At 41.0% G+C, this 25,281-nt stretch overlaps 2 protein-coding genes across 2 annotated transcripts in view; both read left to right on the top strand.

The window, feature by feature from the left end:
* The window catches only part of LOC137805142 (guanine nucleotide-binding protein G(q) subunit alpha), a 199,811-nt gene that overhangs the window by 79,226 nt on the left and 95,304 nt on the right, over positions 1–25,281 (top strand). The window lies entirely within an intron of this gene.
* The window catches only part of LOC137805219 (uncharacterized), a 31,898-nt gene that overhangs the window by 404 nt on the left and 6,213 nt on the right, over positions 1–25,281 (top strand). Inside the window, exons 2-12 of the mRNA XM_068605025.1 lie at positions 5,537–5,638; positions 6,324–6,526; positions 6,884–7,050; positions 8,019–8,153; positions 9,123–9,211; positions 16,821–16,970; positions 17,381–17,712; positions 17,856–21,521; positions 24,081–24,169; positions 24,370–24,600; positions 24,736–24,915. Of these exons, the coding sequence (XP_068461126.1) occupies positions 5,537–5,638; positions 6,324–6,526; positions 6,884–7,050; positions 8,019–8,153; positions 9,123–9,211; positions 16,821–16,970; positions 17,381–17,712; positions 17,856–21,521; positions 24,081–24,169; positions 24,370–24,600; positions 24,736–24,915 (5,344 nt within the window). The remainder of the gene's footprint in view (positions 1–5,536; positions 5,639–6,323; positions 6,527–6,883; positions 7,051–8,018; positions 8,154–9,122; positions 9,212–16,820; positions 16,971–17,380; positions 17,713–17,855; positions 21,522–24,080; positions 24,170–24,369; positions 24,601–24,735; positions 24,916–25,281) is intronic.

Here is a 25,281-nt window from a genome sequence, read left to right as displayed (position 1 = left end):
AGCTAACGCCGCCGTGCTACAGGCTGCGTTCCTGTTGCTGAAAAAGCGCACAGCAAGAGCCTCTCACGTCCCTTCGGTCCCCTAAGCACCTGTAGATCGACAACACGACGACGGCACAGGCGAGAGGAAGGCGTGCTTGGCCCCATAAGCTCGTTGTGTTTACAAAAACAGCAGCGTGTGCATTTGATTGAGGGGCTGATTTCTACTGAAGGGGAGGCGTGACATCAACAAGTTTAGCCAGAGGCTGCCCTTCCTTCCCTGCTATCTGGTTGCTCTGCAGATACTGACTCATGATTTGCATTTGATCCAAGACTTGAATAGAGTTCACACATAATAAATGCCTCACGCAAATACTAAACAGCATAATTTATATAGACTAAATGACTGTGCAGCCTTCGGGGCAAACATATTAGCATAGTGTGTTATATTGTAGATATGTGGTTCAAGTCTTTTTACATTTCTACATATACACACACGAGTATTTAGACTGTCAGGGGAGCCCTGCAACACTTGCACAGATGTTCCCATCAGGGATCCTTTCATGGATGATGTACATGCCTTGAGGCCAGAGTGCCGTGAAACTGTTCTCTCTATATGTGCTTGTTTATGCCCATGTTATCAGGTGCAGTGCATGCCTATGGTGGTATCTGTTAAAGGTTTTGAGCTATGAGTATATTCATGTTTAACTACTCCAAAGAATATTGTCAATGCTGCACTTCAAGGCTTTTATTATTATTATTTTTACCTTGTGTTTTCCATTTCTTTTTCACTGACAAACATGTCCAAGCACCTGTTCATGTCAGGAATTGATCTGAAATAAGCCACTATAGAGCACACACACACTGTTGTTTAGTGACTTATTATTGGCAATTGTTAAGCTGTTGGGTTAGTGAGAAAAATGGTGTTGTTTTTATTGCATTACAAAGGGGGTGGGGCACATATACACCCACAATCAGATTTGACAAATATGAATTCACTTGATTCACTGATGTTTTTATAAGATTGCTCCTCCTTGTCTAACCTAATCTTGGTGACAAAACAAGTTCACTTCTAAAGTCCTCGATATGCAATTTAGAGCAAATTGTTCCCCCCACATGGCTCTTAACGTGGCGGCGGCTGATGCTAAAAGCTAACAGCGCTAACAGCACAAACAGTGCAAACAGCGGCAGCAGTGCTGACATAGATAACAGTGGGAACAAGAGGGTGGGTGCCGAGCTTCCTCGGTGACAGCTCGGGTTGGGACGTCAATATCAGCTGTGACTGTCGTATGAGCGCAGTGCAGAGCTAGACAGCCATGAGCTAGCCAGCGGGGCCCGCTCACATGCACTAAAAGTCCACACAGCAAGGAGACACTCAGATTACAACACACTCAGAGGGAGAGTGTATTATCTTCTCAGGTCGACATTTCTCCACTATATCTCTCGATAACAATTATTTGCTGTCACGCCTTGAATATGGTTTGGAGAACCTTTGAGGTCCATGTGGCAGCTGCTGTGAAGCTTTTAAACATTCATTCTTGACATTTCAAACAAGGGTTGACAAAACATTTTAGAAGCTTTCGATCATGTATGTTTATAGGCTGATTTTTCTTATTTGTATTGGATTCATTTGTTTTTATTTTACATTATTGAGAATATGCAGTTTATTCAGCGAAAACAGGTGTCTGTCAGCAGAATGCAAACGTGCGTACGAACAGCCTGTCTAAAATTACATTTATAGAGGATAAGAACTTTTTTATCTGGAATGTACTTTGCACAAACGATAGGGGAAAGCTACAGAGAAGATCAAAGAGGCAAATCTGTAGATCAGAGCACAGCAGGGTAATTAAGTGATAAGCAGGGCAACTGATGAATGTCATGGAGGTTGCAGATAAAGTCCAACACATGTCATGATTATCGAGCATTTCTCTCTCATGCACACACACAAACACAGACACTCTTTATGTCTTTCAGCTCTCCATTATAAACTTTGATGACGTTCAATTTTGCTGACCACTGTCTATCATTCTCTCTTCTCCCTCTCCCTCTCTCTCTCTCTCTGTGGCCACCATCCAGAACACCCATACCTATAATTGGCTTGGCTCTTAGTGCTACTGAATCTTTCTTTCTCTCTCAGTTTTTCTCAGCATAACTCTACAGCTCTCCCTCCTTTAGCCTCCCATCGTTTGGCACAGTGCTGAAGCAATGTGCTGAGTGGACTTCCACCATCTGCCCTTCTCAGGCTGCACATTAATACACAAACACGCACAAACAAACCTGAAAAATATATTTCAAGACCCCTTTGATCCTTAATTACGGTTCATCACAAACACATTTTTTTGTAAAACAACAAACAGTGGATTCATTAAGTGTTTTCTTCTTATTTCTAAAACAAATAGTGTAAATAATGCAAGGCACATGAGATGTAATGTAATGTAATTCACAACGAGGGTAAATGTGTGTTTCAGTGTGTGACAACTTGCTGGTAATGACAACAACCCTGATAATTACAAAATACAATATCTATATCATGACAGTAGGCAATGAGAATGTCCTGCACCGAATTCAGCGTCTCTTACGTAATTTGATGGTAACACACTCTCTGTCCACACCAGACACTCGTAATTTGAGCGCAATTTATTTGCCCACAAAAATAGAAAAAACACACGATCATCAAAGGTAAAGATGAATTTGATGATAATTGTCTTGTGAAAATCTAATCGGGAGAGTCCTATATGACTTAAATAATAATTATAATTCATAATGTATTTTATTTTTATTAGTATTAATATGATTTTACTTTATTATCATCTGGCAACCCTAATGTTTGATGCATAATGTTAATATATGTAATTGAATACAAATTTAAGTGACCAAATCAAAATAGTGGCATTGTGGCTTTGTGGCTGACACAGCAAGAAGAGCTTGTCCGATTCTCTGGCCCGGTCCTTTCTGTGTGCTTCTGTATTCTGCCTTCATGGGTTAAGGAGGTTTCTGCTTCACTCCAGTTCAGATGAAAACGAGACTCACACAGATATGATTATTTGTATATGATATGATTACAATGTCTGAGGATGATGGACTGGTGACTTGTTCTCTGCGTTTCCTTGACTTCATGAAGTCCAGTGTGTTTGGACAGGCTCCGGTTGCTTCTATGTTGCAAACACGTGAACGCTTACTGTATCTTTAAAGGTTGTATTTAAAAGCCCTACAGCTTTTATGCATTGAGCAATTACTGTAAGAGGGTAAATCTCTTTATCTTAGACTGATATTTGGCTTAAAATACAAATTGAGGCAGGGCATCTAAAGGAGATTCATAATATATTCCAAAACTGTCCTGCCAAGAGGAGAGGTGAAGAGAGGAGAGAAGAGGAGAGGAGAGGAGAAGAGAGGAGAGGAGAGGAGAGGAGAGAAGAGGAGAAGACTTGAATGTGTTGGGACTGGGAAAGAGCTCGAAGAGAGAGAACTCAAATTGAAGGATATCAGATGGCCGACACGCGCTCTGCTTGTGCTCACACACACACACACACACACACACACACACACACACACACACACACACACACACACACACGCGCACACAAACACCTATATCCTCACGCTGCAGTATAGAACAGACACTGAGTGGCCTTTTCTCCTGCTAATGCATGGCTTCCTTTCTCTGGCTATCCAGTATTGATTTAATCTCTCTCTCTCTCTCTCTCTCTCTCTCTCTCTCTCTCTCTCTCTCTCTCTCTCTCTCTCTCCCTCACCCTCCTATGCTCCTATAGAGGCACTGGCTGCAGTCCTCCACCCTCTCTCCCTTTCTCTCACTTACCTTCTCCATTTTCCTCTTTACAGTATTTTCTCTCTCCCTTTCCACGCCTTTGCCTCTCTTATTCACTCCCTGTTATGTAATTTCTACCTCCTTCTTTTTTACTCTCCATCATTCACCTGTCTGTCCCCTATCGGGATGTCAACCCCCTTTTTCAAGTGCTGTCCCGAACCTATTAGAAGGGAATGGTAATGGCTTATAAAACCCTTTAACAGCCCGTCTGTGTTGGTGAACATGTGCAACGGCATTTTGTGTTCATCATGGAACACGCTCCGAACTAATGGGTCCCCGTGACTACCCGAACAAATACTTAACCTTAAACTGCTCAATCTGAGACACTGAAATTGACTATTTGTGCGCTTTTACACATTTCATATGTCATTTTTAGCGTTACTATTATTTATTTAATTGTATATGTAATCTGCAACTTGTTTAGGCCAGGAAAGTTATATCAGCATGCTGGACTACTGAATAACTTTGCTGAATCATTTTGAGAGGGTTTTTACCAAAATGTGTGGAAAGTTGTCAAGATGCCATTTCACACAATCCTGATGGACTTTTATCAAAGTTATCTGTCAAGGCAACTAAAGCACCGTATCCTGTGTTGGGTTGGAAGATGCTCAGAGCTTGTGACCATAAGATCACCAGTTTGCGCAAGAATCGAGTCAGGACACACGAATAGTTAAGGCTTCCTGCCGGTTTTTGTTTTTGTCAAATTGCCCCCCTTCCCTCCCCCTCTCCCATCAGCGCATACAAGCCCATTAAGATGAGTTCCAGATAGACAGGGTTTTCATTGTATCCACATTTTGCTTCTTGATTAATGGCGCAGGCTGCAGGGCAGGCTTGTACTAGTGGTGAGTCAGCTTATCTGTTTTAGATAAAACATTACAGATTGTCACAGAACACCCAGTGCAAATGCATAATGGGGATGGCTCAGTGTGATTTCGATCCCAATTACCAAAAATGATTGCACTGTTTTCTTTCACTTTCCGTAGGTGTGATGAATGAGGATGCATATCGTCTAAGAGGAAGCTTTTCCTAGTTTCTATTAGGTTGTTTGGATTTCTGTTGATTGATTGATTGTCCGTAACCCTGACTTTGGGATATGTGTCCCCGTGTATGTAACTCTGTAATTGCCTGTATTTAAAAACAAATGCTGGAATGCCATATTAAAATGTAATACCAAGAGTCCCAGGCAATAAATGAAGGGAGAAACTTAATGTTATGCCTTTTCATCCGGAGATGAATGCTTAATCTCTGTAATGGATCTGTCATTAATGTCCACTTAACCTAAATGAGGAGTGTTTGTCTGCATTGTTTAGTGAAATTAATGGAAGTCATTTCAGTCACTTCTCTGATTCAGCGTGTTACTGTGAGTTAGCAGGGAAAATGTTTCTCTCACTAATTGAGACCATTGCTTCGCTGTTAAAACTGATTTTGCTTGATAATATCCTCTTTCAAATATGAGCTAAACCTTGCAGCACCATTTCATTATTAATGCATATTGTTGTTTTTCAAAATGCTGCAGTCATCTAACACAGTCATGCTGGAACAAGGAGTATCAAGTGATACAGTTGTATCAGCTATCAAGTCAAACAATGATATACAGTGCTGTTACCTGCTTCCTTTGTTAGATGTTGTAAAACAAAGAGATAAAGTATCACTGAATGATGTCAGGCATATTTAGTAATAAAGAAGCCCACAATACCCTTATATGTTTGTGTTTGTGTGTGTATGTTTACAGGCAGGTGCATCCGAGGATCCCATCCACGCTGTTTTAGGCGGACCGGAGCCAGATGTTGACACCGTGGCCGCAACACTGTGCATAGCACTACACCTCAGCCAGGTAGTATGAATTCTGTCTGTTGGTGTGGTGGATGTGTTTTATACTTAAAAACATGTCAAAACCAAACATTTGCCTGACGGGTTAAGTTGAAATATTTAAGTTTAAAGGCCACATATACTTATCCATTCTCATACTAAGCCCTTTATACTCACAGGAAATAAAACAATTCATGCAACATCAAATTTTAAATTGTGCCTTTGGAACGTCACAGCCAATGAAACGTCCCAAACAGACAACAAAATATTTTCCCGAAACTTCAGTTATTCCATTGTTTTCCTCAATCTTATTGGAGCTGTTTCACCACTATCCTCAATGTACTGTTCTTTTTCCAGCTATAAGTATCTCCTCAATATCCTTTGTGCATTGCCTTGTGGGAGAATAGTGCCCATTAAAGCCATCATTACATTTTGTAAGATTATTGTAAGATTTTTGAAATTTTGTAACATAAAAAACATGTTTTGAAATGCTAACATCTATCTATTTTCATTAAATTCTGACTTTTGGAGTAGGGACCAATATAGTCAAAGACTGGGGAGGATAAAGTGACTTAAATGCAGGTTTTCTATAAGTTATTAATAATAATAATCATTAGAATATCAACATTAAGAATACATCTTAGAACTGTTTGGTACAGCTGGAGTACCACCAGCAGAAATGATGCGGTTTGATTTATTGTGTGCCTCAGAAGGAACCGTCAGGTGGATTGTGTGTGCCTGTGCTGTGCCGCCGACAATGTGACGCTGTGTTGCCTGGGGAGACGATGAGGTATCTTCAGAGGGTGAACGTTTGTGAGAGCTCGCTGCTGTGGAGAGAGGATGTCGACCTCGTGAAGCTTCATCACACCAGAAAATTCTCACTCACACTACTGAGAGACGGACTGCTGGATAGGTAAACACTCGCATATGCCCTCGTATCATGTCAAAGGTCCAAACAACAGGTCAGATAACTTAAATAATCTTGAACCTGAAAGAGAGTTCAGGGAATTTAGAAAGTTTGATGTTTCAATCAGCCAACACTGATTAAAGTGTGTACACACTGATGTGCACACAAAGATCACAAATATATCCAGACACAGTGAGCTTCTAGCACAGTAGTCTGTATTTGTGGAGGCAAAAAGGAGTTTGGGTGTGTATTTCATCACTCATGACCCATTGGGAGTTGTATTTATGCAAATGCGTCACAATCATCGCGACTTTCCCTGCAGCCATCCATATCTCCTTCGCCATCATCTTTTCACTCTCTTAGCTCTGAGTACCACACCTTGGAGTCCAGCATCCTGCGAGTGGTCCATCAAGACAGGCAGCAGGATGCAGGGGATGATGGGGCATCGTCTGCGGTGACGACAGTCGCTGGGGAGATTCTTCAAGAGGCAGCGGAGCACATCGGAGCAGCGCTGAGGGAGATTCTTGGAGGTGAGGGAGGCGCAGGTGCCCCCCAGGGGGAGTAATGGGGCGATGAAGGAGGACACACACAAATCCCCTGACATGACTCGCTTAACACCCACCAGGAGAGATGGAGAAAGAGAGAGATGAGGGGTGGTGAGTGTGAGTAAGGAAGAGTGCTGAAAGACACACAGAGCCCCGTAATGTGACTCTTTTTTATGTCAGTTAGTTTAGTCTGTTATGTTGTTTTTGTTTTATCAGCTAGTCAGATTTCTCCACTAAAGTAAGAAAAGTTGTTACAATAATTTCAAGAGATATCAGTAAATGTTTTACATGGATAAAAGGCAAGCTTATAATAGAGAAAATAGTAAAAGGTCGATAGTGGCAGAGAACAAAACTGTGTTTGCGTGCGTGCGTGCAAGTGTTGTAAAGTCAAGTACAGCCTTTCAAACAGGTACTCAAGGTGTCACTGAAGATGTTAAGCAGCTGTGTAAAGGTTTTGCAGGAGAAAACTTTTCGTTTTTGCGGCCTCTCCCAGTGATTCACTGAAAGACGGACGGACAGGGAATAGTCCTGATTAGAGCAGGAGAGTGATACTAGTCCGGTTCTCCTATTTCTTCAGATGGTGCATTATCAGCTTCATTGATTCCTTAAGAGGCCAGTAGCTGAGCTCAATTCCTGATCCTCCTCCTGGGGCTGTTTACAGTAAATGTACTATAGTTGTACTGTACATACTCCACAAACTGCAACAATTATTTTTTAACGTACAGTGGCCTGCAACAGGAATAAATACATAAAAAGGAGGTCTGATGTCAAAGTCCAAAAGTATACTCACTAAATAAAGCAGAACTCAAGAAAAATGTCTGGCTTAAGACCAAACTGTTCAGTGCTGGTTAATTGCTTTACAATGGAAGTGAAGACATGTAGATTATGTTCTGAAAGATAGAAATTCATCAACAACCTTATAAAATATATTGATCATAATTGTGTGTCTACAGAGGCCTTGCAGCTGCAAAGTGAAGCTTTGTGGGTCAAACATGGCCGTCGGCCAGCACAACTGGAGGAGCTCATGAGATCCTTGGAGCAATGCAGTGAGGTCACTGCAGGTCAACATGCTGCGACAAGGCGACAAGGTGCTTATTTAAACAAGAAGAGGGTATGGGCTCATCTCTTTGAGCTATAGGGTCCTCAAAAAGTGGGAACCTTTAAGATCAGTTCACAAAGTACAAATCAAGAAAAAAAACATGGTATAAATAAAACATACAAAACACATGTTAGGTATCAAATTAACCATAAAAATCAGGGCTACAATAATATATAATCCCCATGTCCAACGTCTAAACACAACTCAAACAATATATACGATTAGAGGCTAGGGTGAGGGCTTAAAAGGCTACTTGAAGACCTATTAGGTTATATGAAGAAGAGAGAGTGATGGAGTGACATGCAACCCCTCCTCTTTGGGATTTTATAGATTGTGTCTTGACCGATGGAGTTCCTTCGTGCAACTTGACGCCAAAGATGATTGTACAGTTCTCCATCATCCTCATCATGCTGTTATATTATAACAGACTACAGCAACAGGAGAATAATCAATTGCAGTACACCTTTTTATGGCAGACATTTTGAAATGATGGTGCCCCATTACCACCAGCAATTTGTAAGCTATCCTAAGTTTAACTATAAGCTACTTTCAAACTGGTAAATTGCTAAAAATGGATATACCAATATGTGCGAGTGTGCACACATACATTTAGAGTAAAAATCTAATTACATTTATGTAATCAATGATTCAATCAATTATTCTAATGTTAATGGCATAACATTTCCTAAATATTGTGGTATTTTGTGAGAGGTGATTTAAAATTGTCCCAGTTGACATCATTACCTCGACAATAACTCAAATCACACAAGTCAGGTCACATAATTATTAATTCCTGTAGAGTCTCATTTTCAAAGTATTGCAACGTCCTTTCAGTTACCTCTCACTCCTGGAAAGTGTATTCATGCTTGTTTTTTTCTGTCTGTTGTGAAATTGTTTGTTTTTATTCTGTGTGTTTTATATAACTGTTAGTCTGTTTGTGTGTGCTGACTGGATGTAGACTTGGAACAGCTGCTGACTCTGGAGCTGAAGGAGTTTTCTGATGGAGAGATGACCATAGCACTCACTTCAGTCACTACATATAAGGAGGTATGTTTTCATCATTAAAAAAACAACTTAAAATGGTAAACTCCTTTTAATTTCCATTCAGTCAATACAAACATAAATATGAAGCAATTTACCAATGACATTACAGGTTTTTACTCAACAAGATCTTCCTGAATGTTAAATACTGGCCTCCTTTAATAAAGGGTGCATTTCATCCAGCCGTGTACAGTAGAAACCCAAAAAAGATGTAAAGATGTTTACCTGAAGCTCAGTTGACAAATCAGGTTGGGAAAGTTCCAGATTCAAAGACTTATTTCTATGTCAACATTTGTAAACAATTTAGAACTCTATTAAATATAAATGTGTCCATTTCAAGCAACAATTAAATGGACATTTTATGTCATATTTCTGACAACAAATCGAACAATGTGTGCATGCTAAAAGCTTGTATGCTGACACAGAAATATTGGCAAATAAATACATGTATTCATTACTATAATTATATAATTATATTCATCTCCAATACCATCCACTGACCTTTGTTGGTTATTTTCAAAGAAGTTCATGATAACTTGTATAGTGAGAGCGGAAGAGGAAAATGGAAAAATCTTTGACAAAAATGTATAAATGAATAAAACATTAATTTTTTTTCTCTCCAAAAAGTTTCTTTTGATGGCTTTGTTGTTTTGGATACATCACACCGGTGCTGTGTCATTTTGGGGAAGTGTTGTTATGCAAGTAGAGAAGCCCCTGTGAAGTTGTGATGTTCTGCATTGGGATGAGATGCAGATGGAGGCCAGAGAGCCTCACACACACACCCAGGTATCACCTGCCGCCCACTGATAGCCTGAAATCCAACACACACACACACACACACACACACACACACACACACACACACACACACACACACACACACACACACACACACACGCATAGAAACATACACAATTGTGGAATATTTATGTTGATTTTTACATAATTCTACCTGTGGCGGTCTCTCGTCCTTCCTCTTCTCACACACACACACACACACACACACACACACACACACACACACACACACACACACACACACAAAAGGTGCTTTGAGCCTTAAAGCTTACCCCCTTGCTTTTCTTCCTGCTGCAACTTCTAATGCATTCACCCCCCTCCCATCACAACCACTACCCCGCCTGCAAAAAAAAATCATTCATTATTTCTTTTATATCTCCTTTTCACTTCCAAAGCCCATTTTTCTCAGCGGCTGCCTAGCGTGCGGTATTAGGCTATGTGTAAAATAAATGATGTCTGTAGCCGTAGGGGTATGGCTCTGCCTCCCCCAGAAAACTACCTAACGTCCAAGGAACATTAAACATCCAGATCCTCGTTTAGCGAATAAATAACCATTCATTTGAATGGCTTTGTCTGTGTGTGCGCACCGGACTTTCTGTGCATATTTTACCATCGCTGTGCCTACATGCTGTGTGTCAGGAGAGAGAGAGAGAGAGAGAGAGAGAGAGAGAGAGAGAGAGAGAGAGAGAGAGAGAGAGAGAGAGAGAGAGAGAGAGAGAAGGAGAGGGAGAGGGAGAGGGAGAGGGAGGGCCCATTAGAGACTTAATATAGAATAAATGGCCAGGGGCCTGTGTGTCGCCAGCGGACCCTCCAACTCCACAGCGTCATGGTGGGTTACTAATGACCTGAGATCGGGCTCCAAAATGAACTACTTATATGCATGTCATTTGCAGTGTGTATATATTTATATATTATTTTTTAATTGTGTTTGAAAAGAGACTAAAACGGTATGAGAGTGTCATTTATTGGAGGGGCTTAGGGAAGTTCTGCCTTAAATGATTCTTTCCAGAAAACTAAATAAATTAGATTCAATTAGTCTTTAATGGTTTATGTGTTATGTGTTTGTCAAAGTGTGTTTTTTTTTCTGTGTGTGTTTGATCTCAGTTAAAGAGGACAGAGTTAGATTTTGAGGTAAAAAAATCTGGCTGTGATTGTCTAGTTAGCAGAAGAAAAAGAGTGTGTTTGGTGTAACGATATGGACACATCATATAGACTGACTAATGTATTTTTTTATACTGTACAAACATACATTAGTCAGTCTCTGTGCTCCTTTATTACGGAAGAGAAAAGTGGAGATGAACAGAGTTTCATATCGTCAAAATCACAGCGCCTGCCGGGATGTTTCTGAGTGTCGTTTGTATCTGCTCATCAAAGTGTGCGACATTTAAAACAGTAAAAACACATTTCTTTATCAGTTCCTTAAACATATAAAACTTCTCCCACAATGCTACACATGAGCAAGGATTGACTGAGTTTGTTTGTTAGGCTGTGATGCTTGTTTATAATGCAGCATATTGAAAGACGCCACATTACATATAATTGGTTCAGTGTAGATCAAGCTGTGTAAGAAAATTACATATTTGCAATGCAACCTGGTCACCTTTGTGTTATTGCATTTTGTAAAGGTTGTTACATTCAGTCTGCAAGTCTATAACACAAGAATGAGTCTTTGCTTGTTTGCGCATTGAACTGCATGTACCTTAAATTGTTTATATAATCCCTTATGCTACAACTGCAACTATACTGAGCATGTTTCCTTACTTCTTATTATTTTGGTCCGTGCCTAAATATAACTGTCATTTTATTGTTGTGTGAATACTTTAATTTGTTCTGTTGTCTCACAAACAATTTGACTCCTTGTCACTGTAAACTATGAGCTTAAGCTGACATTTGATAACTGAGTAAATAAGTAGCAAGAGCAATGGTCTTGTTGTACAATTATACATATGCTATATTGACACTTTAAGTCCTTTGAGTGACAGCTGACACATGCCCATTGAAGCTTGTTTAGTCTATATATGTAAACTCCAACTCTAGGGAAGAAGAAAGCTTCATACAGATGTTTCATTTAATATGTCAGATATTTGCATACATTTCTTTGAGCAAGGATTTCAAAGTTTTTCTACAAAAATAAAACAGAAAAAATTGAAGTTATGAATAAATATATCAGTAACCTTATGGCAGACACGGGTCAAAGTGGGAGAAATATTCAGTGGTATTTACTTTCCTGTGGTCAAGCCAACATAAATGTTTTTTGTTTTTTTAAACCCCCCCCCAATTTGTAGAGAGGCTGGCAGCAGAACTGTGTAAACCCACAGAAGAGACACCACAGGAGCCAATAGGGGTCAAGATCCCTGCTAAAGGGCACACAGTCATTGTGTAGCATCACCTGTAGATGTGACATACATGACAGCTCGTACCTAAATTGGTACAATGTAAGCAAGAAATTGGAAGCTTTACTTGCTCGTATGAAATGTTTTGTGTAACATTTACGTAAAGCTCAAATTAACAAACACATCATTCACATATTCATGCCAGTGTGTGTGTGTGTGTGTGTGTGTGTGTGTGTGTGTGTGTGTGTGTGTTTGTGTTTGTGTAGGTTTTCATGGCTCAGTAATTAGCACTGGGAGATGAAACATTGGTCGGATAAAGAGTTGTCATGCTGTGGAGTTGATGAACTGTGGGAAGGACAGGAGCCCACAGCCAAACACACACACACACACACACACACACACACACACACACATAAAATATCAATCATGAATATGTGAATAATGTGCTTTTAGCATGTATTAACATGAACATCTAAGTATTACAATATGTTTTAGAGTTCTTTTTTTCCTGTCTTTTGGAAGCTATTTCCACTATTGAGACGTGAGAGGGGAGCCGTGGGAGACCAATACACGTTTTTAGGATTCTAATGTTGTTTCTTTTTTCTATGTTGTAAACAAAATTAATCATATTTGGTTCTGTGTGAGTGAGAATATGGTTATGGGATAATGCATCTGGCATACAACATTATTTTGGATGTAGATTCATATTTTTTCCATTGTCCTTGCTGTAATGCTTTTGGATCTGGATTTGTTTGTTTTATTATTTCTGTGCCTGTGTCTGTGTGTCCACCTCTCCATCTGAGGTGCACTTTAGATTTCATTTTGGTAACGTTGATCGTCTCTAATGTGTTGTTTGTTCACAGTCCTCCGGCCCTTCTGTTTGTTTATGCGGGGCCAGTTTTGCCCTACGCCACTTGCACAAATAATTATGCTCGCTAATGAAGGGGCCCGCAGCCACGGCACTCGGTAAATGCCTTTCTGATGAGAGGCACTAGGAGACAGCAGGTGCAGGGTGGGCCTCCCAGGGACTAAGATTGAAGACCAGGAAGTCAGGGTGCCCGGCCCCTCCATCATTCTATCTTTCTATTCCTATGACTTACTGTTTTTTTTTTTTTTTCTAGCTCCTCAATGATTACTTTGGTGAAAGAATCCATTAAATTCATTGAAGCCACTTAAGAGTTTTCAAATTCTAAAGCTACGTACATACACATCTTATTAAGTAGCCTGAGACGTGCTTATGCCATCAGGGCACAAATGCACATTTCAGTGTATTCGCATTTTAGCGCTTTATATGGGAATACTTTCAGATAAATGTACACAAAGAAACATCATTTTTATCTGCTATGTGAACATACTTTGCTGTAAATTTGTGTGGCTATAACACACAATATAATAGGAATTGTTTCATATAGTCTACATATTTAACCAAGTTTGGAAAGCCGCCACATGTGCCACAGATGAAGATAGTCATCATCTCTTCTGAAACTCTCCTTCTTTCTCTTTCTCCATTTTCATTCTCCCCCTGTGGTTTCCTTGGGCTTTGAGGGCAAACAAATACACAAAACAAAACATTTATAGACTCAGTGCTTGCATCTTGGCCCCCAAATCCCCGCACTTAGAGCTGAGCGAATGAAGCATGCGGAGAAGGCCCATATGAGAAAGACAGAAAGACATTTCTTTCTCTGCAAACTTTTACCCCCTCCCCTTTTCCCTCTGTTCCTCCAAAAACTTCATGAGCAGTAATACTCTTGTGTGAGCGAGAGCGCGTGACTGTTGGTTTGTGAGCACATGCATGTGTGAGTTTGGCTGTGCATGTGTGTGTGTGCGTGTGTGTGTGTGTGTGTGTGTGTGTGGCAAGTGGTATATGTTGCATGTGTGTGCGTGCATTTGCGTGTGTGTATTTGAGCAGGGTGGTGTCAGCTCGCTCCTTGCCACCCCATTTGCTGTAGCTGTACCGCTGTGATCACAGACAGATGTATAAATCAAACCTTGCTTGATGGATTCATCAGGGTGGCGAAACGATCGCCTGAGAAGAACTCGCAACTCTCTTAGCGTTCTGTGTTCTGACGGAAAGGGTATGCAAAGAGCCTAAATGGATGAACGCTTGATTAATTCTTTGCCGAAGATGTTGGCGACAGCAGGAAATGTGTTTTTGCTTTGACTGTGTTTGCACGGGAATTTGCACGCGCGGGGCGTGAGTTATGAGGCCTGAGTTTTGTACCTAAGGCTATTGTGCATAATGATGGCAGGTTGGGAGAACTGCAAGCAGCCGCTAAAGACTTGCTACCTGTGGAGCATAGACAACCAAAGAGAGAGAGAGAGAAGAAGGAAGTGTGTGCGCGAGTGTGTGTATGTGTGGATTGGGGACTAGTGTGAGAGAAAGTTGAAGCTGCATAGTGTGTGAGTGCAAGAGATGAAGAGGCAAAGTGTGAAAGGGAAACATAAGACACAGGTGAGGGTGTGAAATGTGAGATAAACAGAGAGGGTTAGGGTAAAATAAACATTTAATGTAAAGATTGCCATTATAAATATAAGGAAAAGTAACACCCAATGATTTATTAAATGAAGATTTTCTCTTTGATGCATAATGTATCCGTATGATGTGAGATACTGTAGTTTTAGAGCATTAAATTAATAAATACATATTTGAAATAGTTGCAGGAACAGAACTATTGCCAGTGAGTGTCTGCTCTTCAAATACATACAAAATAAAAGTCAATAAAAAGTAAGTAACAGTGAAGGGTTTACCAGGAAACTATGTTTGTGATATCTCAGCTCAACAAATGAGAAACAGGTTTCTTTGTCCGGATCCTAAGGTTCATGGAGACCGTTAGCAAGTGGATTTTTATTGCTAACATGTTGGTAATTTATAATAAAAAAAAGACAATCTGTGTATCTGGGGGTGGCAGAAAAAGGGAGAAAGAGGAGGGGCAGGCAATATGAGTAGTAATTTACTCAGTCAAGAGCCAAATGGCAGACAGACTGTCGCCCTGCGTGTTATCTCGGAGATTTGCACTCTGCTCGTTTTCTGACTATATTTCCCTGCCTGTGTGAATGATAATGTGTGTGTGCAGTTTTGTGTGCACATGCACGCAGTTGGGTAGTAGCTTTAGACTATCAGCATCATTTGAGCATTTCTTTGATATTGTACAGTAAATCATGAAGACTTTATTGCTTTACCAGAGCTTGTATGTGTACATACTGGTACATGTTTGTTCATTCACTGAGACGACTGCAGGCAAATTCATGTGCGTATCTGCATGTGTCAGGGTTACATGTGCATTTACGAATGTGATTGTACTTAAGTGAGTGAATATGTGTGTTTTAACGAATCTTGGGAGGCTTCATTGCACTCATCAGGATATCATTGTTTGAAAAATTGCATTGTCAGTGAAGTGACAGATGTGTGCGTGTGCTAGGATTGATGGGCCTGAGTCTGATAGCAGCCAGATTGTGAAGAGAGAGAAGGATGGAGGGATGGAGGGAGGAACAGAGAGAGGAGTATTGTCGCCCCCTCATCCTCACAGGTTAATATTGACACAGCCTGGGCAGATACAGTGCCTGCAGCGCTCATCCATCACTTTCAGTGGACCCATACAAATACAAACACACACACACACACACACACACACACACACACACACACACACACACACACACAGGCTCAAGCGGAGAGAAGGACCAGACACACTGTAAGACACAGCACACATAAAAATTCAAACTTTCAAAGTCAGACAGAATCCAATGCTATTTGGAGAAGTCATACTAGTAGAACAAATACATATTTTCAAGAAAGCCAGGCACACACAACTCTTGTATTAGCTTTACTAAAATGACAATAGATCTTTTGTTTAAAAGTTCTACTTAAATAAGCACAACAACAAATTTCACAAGTTCACAAAGCAAACCGTTCCACTGCAAATCTAGATTAATCAAGTAAATATGTTTTCAAAACTATTACTTTATGTGTAACACTGGGTTGCAAATTATGATTGCCAGAACATTGCTGTTAATCATTTCAGAAAGAAAGAAAAGCAAGTTGCCTTGACAAGCAAAACAATTAATTAATGCAACTTTCCATCCATCAATCATTGTGTGTGGCACCGTATTACCATAATCTGTGCATGGTGGCTGTTTTAAGAGCAAACAGTTAATTTCCAAACAATAAATCACGAAGTGTCTCTCTGCCCCTCTGTGCATCTTGACAGCTTCGTCTCTCATTGCTACAGATGAAAGCTTCCTTGAAACCACTTCTTTTTACAAAAAATAAAAGGCTCGGGACTAACAAAGTTTTCTATTCAACTGTAACCAACATGTTTATTCATTGTTTGGAGATTATTACAATACATGTCTGAATTGGTTTTTCATAATTAGTTAATTAATAATATAATCTAATAAAAGTGCATCAGTAGTTTGCATTACACATTTCAAATCTTTATTCCTTACTCTTGAACTCTTTTTTTTTTTTTACAACTCTCTTTTAGGACTGGCATGGTTATGTGGACGAGCTGAAATTATTCAGCCATCGCCATGGCTATGATGGTCTGGTGGTTCTGCTGTCCATCAATGACACAGTTCATCATCCCTGCCAGCAGATGGCTGTCTACTCAAGCAACACAGATCTCCTAAACCAGGTAAATACAATGTAAGATCATAAATACAGCTTCATGTCGAGAGTGAAACACAAGTGCCTTTTCTATCAACACAACTTTATAAATAACTTTGGGAACTGTAACTAGGAGTTGTGATATCTCTTGTTCATTTGTCAAGTTTCCTTAATCCTTTGACCTTTTTGAGACAGCAATTTGACATGTTTTATATTAAATCCTTCCAATCTGCCATTAATTCAACACATTATGGAAATACACTTATTTGCTTTCTTGATGTGAAATGAGAGATGCATGAGAAGATCATAAACTGGATAGACATTAAAGTGGTATCGACCAGAAAGCAAAGGAGCACATTGACCAAATTGTAAAACTATTGCTTAAAAAAGGAAAAATAGAAAGCATAAAATATTACAACACAGTGTCTTTCATTGCAGATCTGTTGTGAGTTGGAAGAGTCTTCCAGCTGTTCTCTTTCTGGTGAACTGGAGGCCAAGGAAAATATTCAGGTCTACCACATTCCTATAAACACCTGCTTAACTTTTGGTACTCCTCCTCTGCTGAAAGAAGAAATACAGGGCCTCCTCAAGGACTTTGTTGACCGGCGGAGCTCTGTATTAGCCTGCCACCCCAGCAGTAGGACCTCTTCCACAGAGGGAGTGGCAGGCAGCGTGGAGTACTCTCAGGGATCCTCTGGTATCAATGACATGGATGGCTCTGACATAGAAAGAGCTGAGGGAGGCAGTGAAGATGCAGTGCCCATAGCAAGGTAAATAAATGCATCACTTTCAACAGTGTTCATAGGAGTCATCAAAACATGAAATCTGAGATTTAATACTTTTTAGGCCTGTTAATGGACTCTGCAAAGATTTACAGAATACAGTGACAGTGCGGTTTTATCTTTGTATATAGGGTGATGGCAGATGGCGACGAAGATACAGGGGGTGCAGGAGTTGGCACTTGTGGGGAGCTTGTGAGCCCTGATAGTGGTATGACCACCATCCGCAGTAGCCGTTCCTCCAAGGAGAGTTCGGTGTTCCTCAGTGATGACAGTCCAGTTGGTGAAGTTATAGCAGGAGGAGGGCCAGCAGCAGGGCCAGGAGGACCCTTATTACGAAACCCCTCTCCTCTGGGATTGTCGTCACTTATCCCTCCTGTTCCACCTGAGAGGAGGAAGAACCGCTCGAGCAGAAATAAGACTGAAAACTTTGACCTTTTTAGTTTTGATCCCCTACAAAGCAGTGATCAGTCTATGCCAACAAGAGGGGAATCAGCCAATTCTCGAGTAAAAAGAGATGAAGAAGAAGAAAGACGAGCAGGAAGTTCTAGTTTATCTGAGCTTGAAGAGCTGAGCTTGCTAGATTTCTCTATTCCGAATTCACTGGGCGGGCTTGACAGCAGAAATTCTTCAGTTGACCACCATGGTCAAAACCATGGGAATGACATGATTGAAACTGTGGTTCCTCCAACCCCAGCCAACAGTGTGGTAGGTAGCCGCCCACCAAGCCGTTGTGGGGTCAGGTTCTTTCCAGAAGATGTGGTTGAAAGGATCAATGGCCTGCAGCACAAGGACAGTGTGTCATCATCGTTGTCAGAGACCTGGGATGAACTTGGCTTTGACACACAAGGAGCGTTGTCCTCGAGTGACAATAATGTCTGGAATAGGAACAAGGAATCTGAGAGCCCACAGAATATTGTGGAGGATGTTGGCAGGAAAGAGTCATTGCCTGATATGATTGAACAAGAAAGCTGGGAAGAGCTCTTAAAGTCAGAAAATGCTCACCAGAGGGGGAAGCTTGAGCCTCAGCTTACTCTGATCACTGAGCAAACTGATTCATATGATACCTGGAACCCAGCTTCAGTATGTACGGATCAATGGAACCCCGCTACTTTGGATTATTTGCAATTGACACCACCAGAGGAGGAAGTAACTGGAAAATGCAGGGCGGAAATTATGGGAGTGAAAGAAAAATTAACCTCATTGTTGAGAAAGAAAGCAATCCTAAACACTTTAACGCCAGATACATCGAAAGAAGAGGACGAAGGAGTACAAGGAAAGACAGGAGACAAACAAATGGAGCTCTTAGACTTTTGGACATACTCAGCACAGAGGGGATATCTAAAATCAGATAGTGGAACCACCACGTCTTACCCTGAATCATTAGATTTGTGGAATATGACCATCAGAGATGACAGTCTGTCGCCTCTCACAACCCCTGACTTGTCTGGTTCTTTCTGTGGAGTGAACTCCAATTTTAAGACGGGCACATCTGTGGAAAGTCCACAAGATTTACCGGATGGTGGAATGGTGATGTGGAACACCACCATACAGGAAGACAGCTCTTCCACAATAACAAGCCCCGAAGGACCTGAAAATGGAAAGGACCTTAGTCAAATGGGATCATTGGATACCAGTGATTTTCCTGAGACACATGCAAGTAATCACGTAGAGGAAGAAATGGGTAGAAAAGAGAAGAGTGATATTAATGAAGTACTTAAGCAGACACCTGAAGAAGCAGGGTGGCGAGGTTATGAACACAACGTGAAAATAGTCATTGAGGCGGCAGAGGGCAGAACACAGGACGAAGAAACAGGGGACGATGACATCCAGAGTTTTCACAGCCAACCGCCTGACTTGCAGAACTTGGAGTCTGAACGTTCAGAAGACGAGACCTCCCCCTACCAAAGCACTGACATGTGGGACCTACCTGTCCCTGGCATGGTCATCTCCACTTCAGAATATGACAATGTAGGAGCTGGCACTTGGAGCCGGACATCCTCCCCTGAGACCTATTCTAGCCCTGTTGCAGGAATGATACAGCTAGAGGAGCAATCTAGCCCTTTTGTTGCTGTGACTAAAACTATTGAGGGTCACGATCAATTCGAGAAGGCTGATCCTCTGGGAAAGACTGGACACAGAGAAGCCATTTCAGACAAAGAACAGCCAAACAATCAGATCTTTCTATTTGAGGGAACAAGTGAGGTGGGTCACATGAATAGCAGTTCAATTGAGAGTCATTACAACAAAGGAGGAGAAAAATCAGGGGAAGCTGATTGGATAGAGCAAACTAGTGATCATTCACCATTCGTTCTGGTGGACTACTCCACTGTCACCCAGACCCCTTCACCCAATCATCATTCAAGTCTCGGAGAAGCTGCTGAGACTCAAATCCAAGCTGATCAATGTTTATCTCCAAGTCTCATTGATTGGAGCGATCCTCTTTCCAAGAAACATGCTCTATCTTTTACAATGGCTCAAAACGACGATGGGTCTGCCCCAAAAAGCTATGTTGGTCCTGACAATGACAGAACTGGAAATGTGATGGGTAAAACATCAGAAACCATGTCGCTCAGCTCTAGCCCAGGGGGGGATAGAGACACACTGAAGTATAGCCCCGACAGCCTTCATCCAGGTAGTCGAGACGAACTCCGATCCAATTCTGATGGAGATTCATCATCAGGCCTAGAAATGGATTACATCATTGTGTCTGGCACAGTAAAAGAAGCTGAGAGAGAGTGGCACGAAAGGCCTAAACAGGCAGACAGGCAATCAAAAGGTACAAGAAAATCCATGGAGACATTTAGCATGCTTTCCTATGCTGCCACAGTACTGCAAAGCCAGGCCCAAGGTGAAAATAAGTGCCAGGGGAACACAGAACAAAGTAAGGCCGACCAAATCATCAGATGTTCTGACAGTACACTTAGCAAAGTTACGGAGCAAAGTCAAGCTGTCTCATGCACTTATTACCAAGCACTTCATGATGAGGAGATCAAGCATCACATTGTGCCAGAATTGATCAGTCCCAGCCAATCAAAAATTAACTCTGAATCTTTTCATCAGTCAGATTCAAGACCAACAGGTTGCAGTCAAATACAGGTAGAAGAAGGAAACTTTGATGATAAATCAAACATTGCAACCAGAAGTATGTCTCCAGCCTTAAGATATCCATCAGATCATTTCCTGAAAACCAGAGAGGAAGTATATGTCCATTCACAGATTTCAATGGAAGATTCAGATGAGGGTGGGCAGTCACCCTCTACACCTCCACCCTGCGCTACTACTTTAGACAATTTTCAAGTCTGGGGGGGTCAGTTAATGAGACAGAACGTGCCGCAAACATCTGAACCACAATCACCTGTACTTACCAACAGCTCAGTCTCCCACACTAGCTCCTTTATTGGCACCCCATTAAGTGAATCGGGCATTTCTGCTGACATAGGACTTGGATTACCATTTTCTGGAGATTTGATGGAAGAGGAGAATGATGAGGAAGAGCAGGAGGTGGGAACTGATTCAGAGCGCACTTCTAGGCCAAAATGGACTTCAGAAGTACAAAGTGAGAGGGAAGAAAGGCAGGAGTTAGGATCTTCTGATCTGCTAAGTTTTACTGACCAGCTGATTGAAGATTCTTCATTTCAACAAACAGATTTACAAACACTTCAGCCAAAGAGAGATAGATACTTACAGAATACAGTGGATTACTATTATGGACAACCAATAAGGATTGTTAATCCTGATAAATGGTCGACTGAACAACCGATTGAAGACCATGAAGATAGCGATTCACCTTTTTTAAGGTAGGCAATGCACCTCAAATCACCTGTCTAAAGTTCTATGCATTTCTACTTCTATCACATTTAGAGTTATTCAAAAGCCAGTACAATTATGTAAAAGGAAAACTTTTCATACAAACTAATTTAAATTATTAGACAATATACTCATTTTAAAATGTTGGTTAACCTTAATTGCAATGAATAAAAGATATTTTTGTCATGAACATCTACCGTGAATATCTGGCCATGCAGATGGTTATGGATTGATTTTCCATTGTTTTGAGGTATCTATCTTGGAGATTTCTACCGCCACACTAATACAGTGAAAGTGAATGACATTTTGATTGTGCCGATTCTAGTGAAAGATGTACAAGTCTTTCCAACATTCTTGTTCTTGTCAGACTTTTTACTCCTCGGCTGCTAACAACCAGTGAGTGAGGATACCTGTGCACACATGTCTGTCCTATACATGTTTTTTTACATTATTCTATCGGTGGTCTCTCGTCCTTCCTCTTCATACACACACACACACACACACACACACACACACACATATACACACACACACACACACATATACACACAAGGTGCTTTAAGCCTCAAAGCTTACCTCCCTGCTTTTCTCCCTGCCGCAACTTCACCCCCCTACCATCACAACCATCACTCCGCCTGCAAAAAACACACATACACATTTCCTTCTCTGGGAGTCCCACTGCTGCTGCACCGTTAACTGTCCTGCAGGTGTCTGATTTGAATTTGAATTTCTTTACATTTCTTTTTCAATTTTCAAAGATATTTGATAAACGACACATTTGGTAATGATTTATTTTAACCAATTGCTCTTTTTATATTTTGATCTCCTTCTTGCCTCTCAAAGATAGAGGATGAGCAACCTCCTCTGCCTCTATAGACCAGCTTCCCCTAACATGCATACATAAACATGTACCAGCCCCTCTTCCCCTCAAACTCTTTTAATTTTCGGTTTTTGAATCTCTGCAGCTTTCTCAATGGTCTGTATGCCAGAGGAATATTAGCATCACTAAACCGACTTTTGAAATTTTGCTAAAAGGTCCCCCTGAGGGATTGAGTCTGGCGAGGTGTATGCGTGTGTGTGTGTGTGTGTGTGTGTGTGTGTGTGTGTGTGTGTGTGTGTGTGTGTGTGTCTGTGTGTGTGTGTGTGTGTGCGTGCGCGTGCGTGCGTGCGCGCGCATGCATGCGTGTGCATGCTTGTGTGCTGTTTGAGTGAGTGATGGGCTGAGACTGACAAAGAGGGTGTGAGGATAATGATTAGTTGTGTGACAGAAAAATATTGTGTGTCCATAATTGTGTATGTGAGGCAGAGACAACATTTTATGTGTGTGGATTCCATGTGTTCGGCAGCAAACTTTGATCTGCGGCGCTGTGTATTTAGGTTTATAAATCTGTTCACACCTCATTAAATATGCATTACCTGCCTCATTACAGCTGGAGCCCCACCACAGTGAATATAACCAGTTCCCCTAGCTCTCTTACAAGGTGTGGGTGTGCGTGTATGCGTGCAAGTCTGTGTGTGAGTATGTGCTTATATGTAATATCCGATGTATCAGACAATCAATGTTTGACCATGTAGATTCAACTTTACATTAACAACAAGTAAATATTTATATATTTAACACATATCTAAGTCTGTGTTGGTTGTTTGGTATTGTGCGATGGTTTTAAATATACTGTAAATGAATCAGCCTTTTACTTCTGTTTGTTATTGCAAGTACCATCAGATACGGTTTTATATAAGTAGATCATGTTGAGTTGTCCGAATGAGAGTACATTTTTTTATGTGTGATTTATATATTACGTACATTAGAAATATCATATCAGACAACAATATGTGACATCACAGCTGTCATCCCAGCAGACCAATGAGAACAGTGCATACCAGTGGACAGGAAGTTTGATTGTGACTACAATGTAGGCATACTTGTTTTGCCCCACTTTGTAATTCTGATGACCTGCCCCCACTTTGGGATTCACGACCCTCCCCTGTCTTTGTGTGTTTGCGTGCATACACAGCAGACCTTTTCATAATCAAGTGGTCATGTGACTTGATTGTGGAAAGAGTGGTTCAGTCTGTCTGCTCGTAGAAGACAGAGTGAGGGTAAGGTAGGTGTCCTCGGAGAGGATAGTTTTGCTTTTTTAAAAGAAGAAAAAGCATTTGTATGTCTTTGTTTCTGTAATTATGTACTGGTTTCTTTGTCATGCTTCACTCTATTGTTAGCAGGCCCTATGTTAATCAGTCGGTTAGAGGGGCATTGGTTGGGGGTAGGTAGCAACACTGCTCAGTATTGTTTCCTAAGCCCACACATGCAGCCTGGGAATGAAGTAGTGAGTCGCTCTCTGTCTGTCTGCTTCCGTTATGTCCAAAGTCAAATGAACATATTTGAAACTCTTTCTCATTCAATGTCATGGGAAAAGTTAGATTATTTAGATGGTTGTCTTTAGCTTGTTTGGCCCAATACTATGTGTAGCTGTGCTTATGGTGGCAGTGGCAATAGCAATGATAATTTATGTTGTGGCTCATTATTGTGTTTCTGTGCCTCTGAGCAGACACTCCCAACAGGGAGACGGTGCAGCAGGGATGATGATGAAGATGCCCTCCACTGAGGAAGCTGCTGAGGGAATGGGTAACAGAGAAGGTAAATATAAACCAAGGTTGATATAAAGCAAGACTATATTTAATGTTATGTGTTCAAGAAAGATTTCAGCAGTCTTATGAAAAACATTCTAATGATTTAGGAGCCTTACTTGGATGTATTGAAAGATGCTTCAGCCAAGTAGAAATGTGCTCTACTTTTTACATAAAAACTCTGTCTGAGTTTTGTCTTCTGTTGCCAAGAAGGGGCAGATCCACCTTCTTCTGCGGATCTGTCAGGCGGATCCAACCAAAGGAGAAAGTTGGCAGCTCCACCAATGAATGTGTCACTGGATCGCAGTGAGGGGTCTCTCCTCTCAGAAGACGCCTTGGACACAGAGGACGAGGCGTTGGATACTGGTGATGACTTGGATGACAACATAGATGAGCTGGACACACCTGATGAGGCCGATTTACTAGAGTTCAACGAACACGGTGAGACACACACCTGAACATACAATATAAATGGGTCATGCTGGCAGACCCACATTCTCATTGTAAATTTTAAGAAAATGATCTGCACAAACGTTAAGTTGTCTTGTAAAAAACTTGTCTTTATGGCACAAACAGGGGAGTCAGAAAAGTCGAATCTGGGTGCTGGAGCAGCATCAAGTGACGCTAATGCTGGACAAGGAGCAGCTGAGGAGAGCAGGGGAAGCAGGCTGTGGAGAAGTGTAGTGATTGGAGAGCAAGAGCATCGCATTGATATGAAGTGCATTGAGTCATACAAAAGGGTCATTTCTCATGGAGGTATGCAAATACAAATGCTTAAAATCCATACCTACCTGTTTTTTCTGTATGACCATTTGTGTTCTCTGCTAATGTCGTCCCTCTTGGTACTCCCTGTTTGTATCTTGCTATTTTTGCTTTGTTTAAAATAAAACAATGAAATAACAACTAGTAAAGTCAAGCTCAATGTTAGAAACTACTATGATAACCTGTTCAGTGTTTTTTCTGAAAATGTTTTTGTTTGAAAAGTGAAGCTCTTCCCCAAATAATCCCTCTTTAAAGTAAAAGTGGAGGTGGAAAATCTGTGAGCAATTTTAAATGTTTATCAAAAAACCTGTACTAGACAGGACACAATCACAGGTTGGTGCATCAGCAATTGAAGTGGGA

This window comes from Clinocottus analis, unplaced genomic scaffold (genome assembly GCF_023055335.1).
Source record: "Clinocottus analis isolate CAN_PGR_092001 unplaced genomic scaffold, fCliAna1.0.p SCAF_7, whole genome shotgun sequence".
Classification (NCBI taxonomy): Eukaryota; Metazoa; Chordata; class Actinopteri; order Perciformes; family Cottidae; genus Clinocottus; species Clinocottus analis.
Note: the sequence above shows the minus strand (reverse complement) of the source record. Positions and strands in the feature narration are given on the sequence as shown.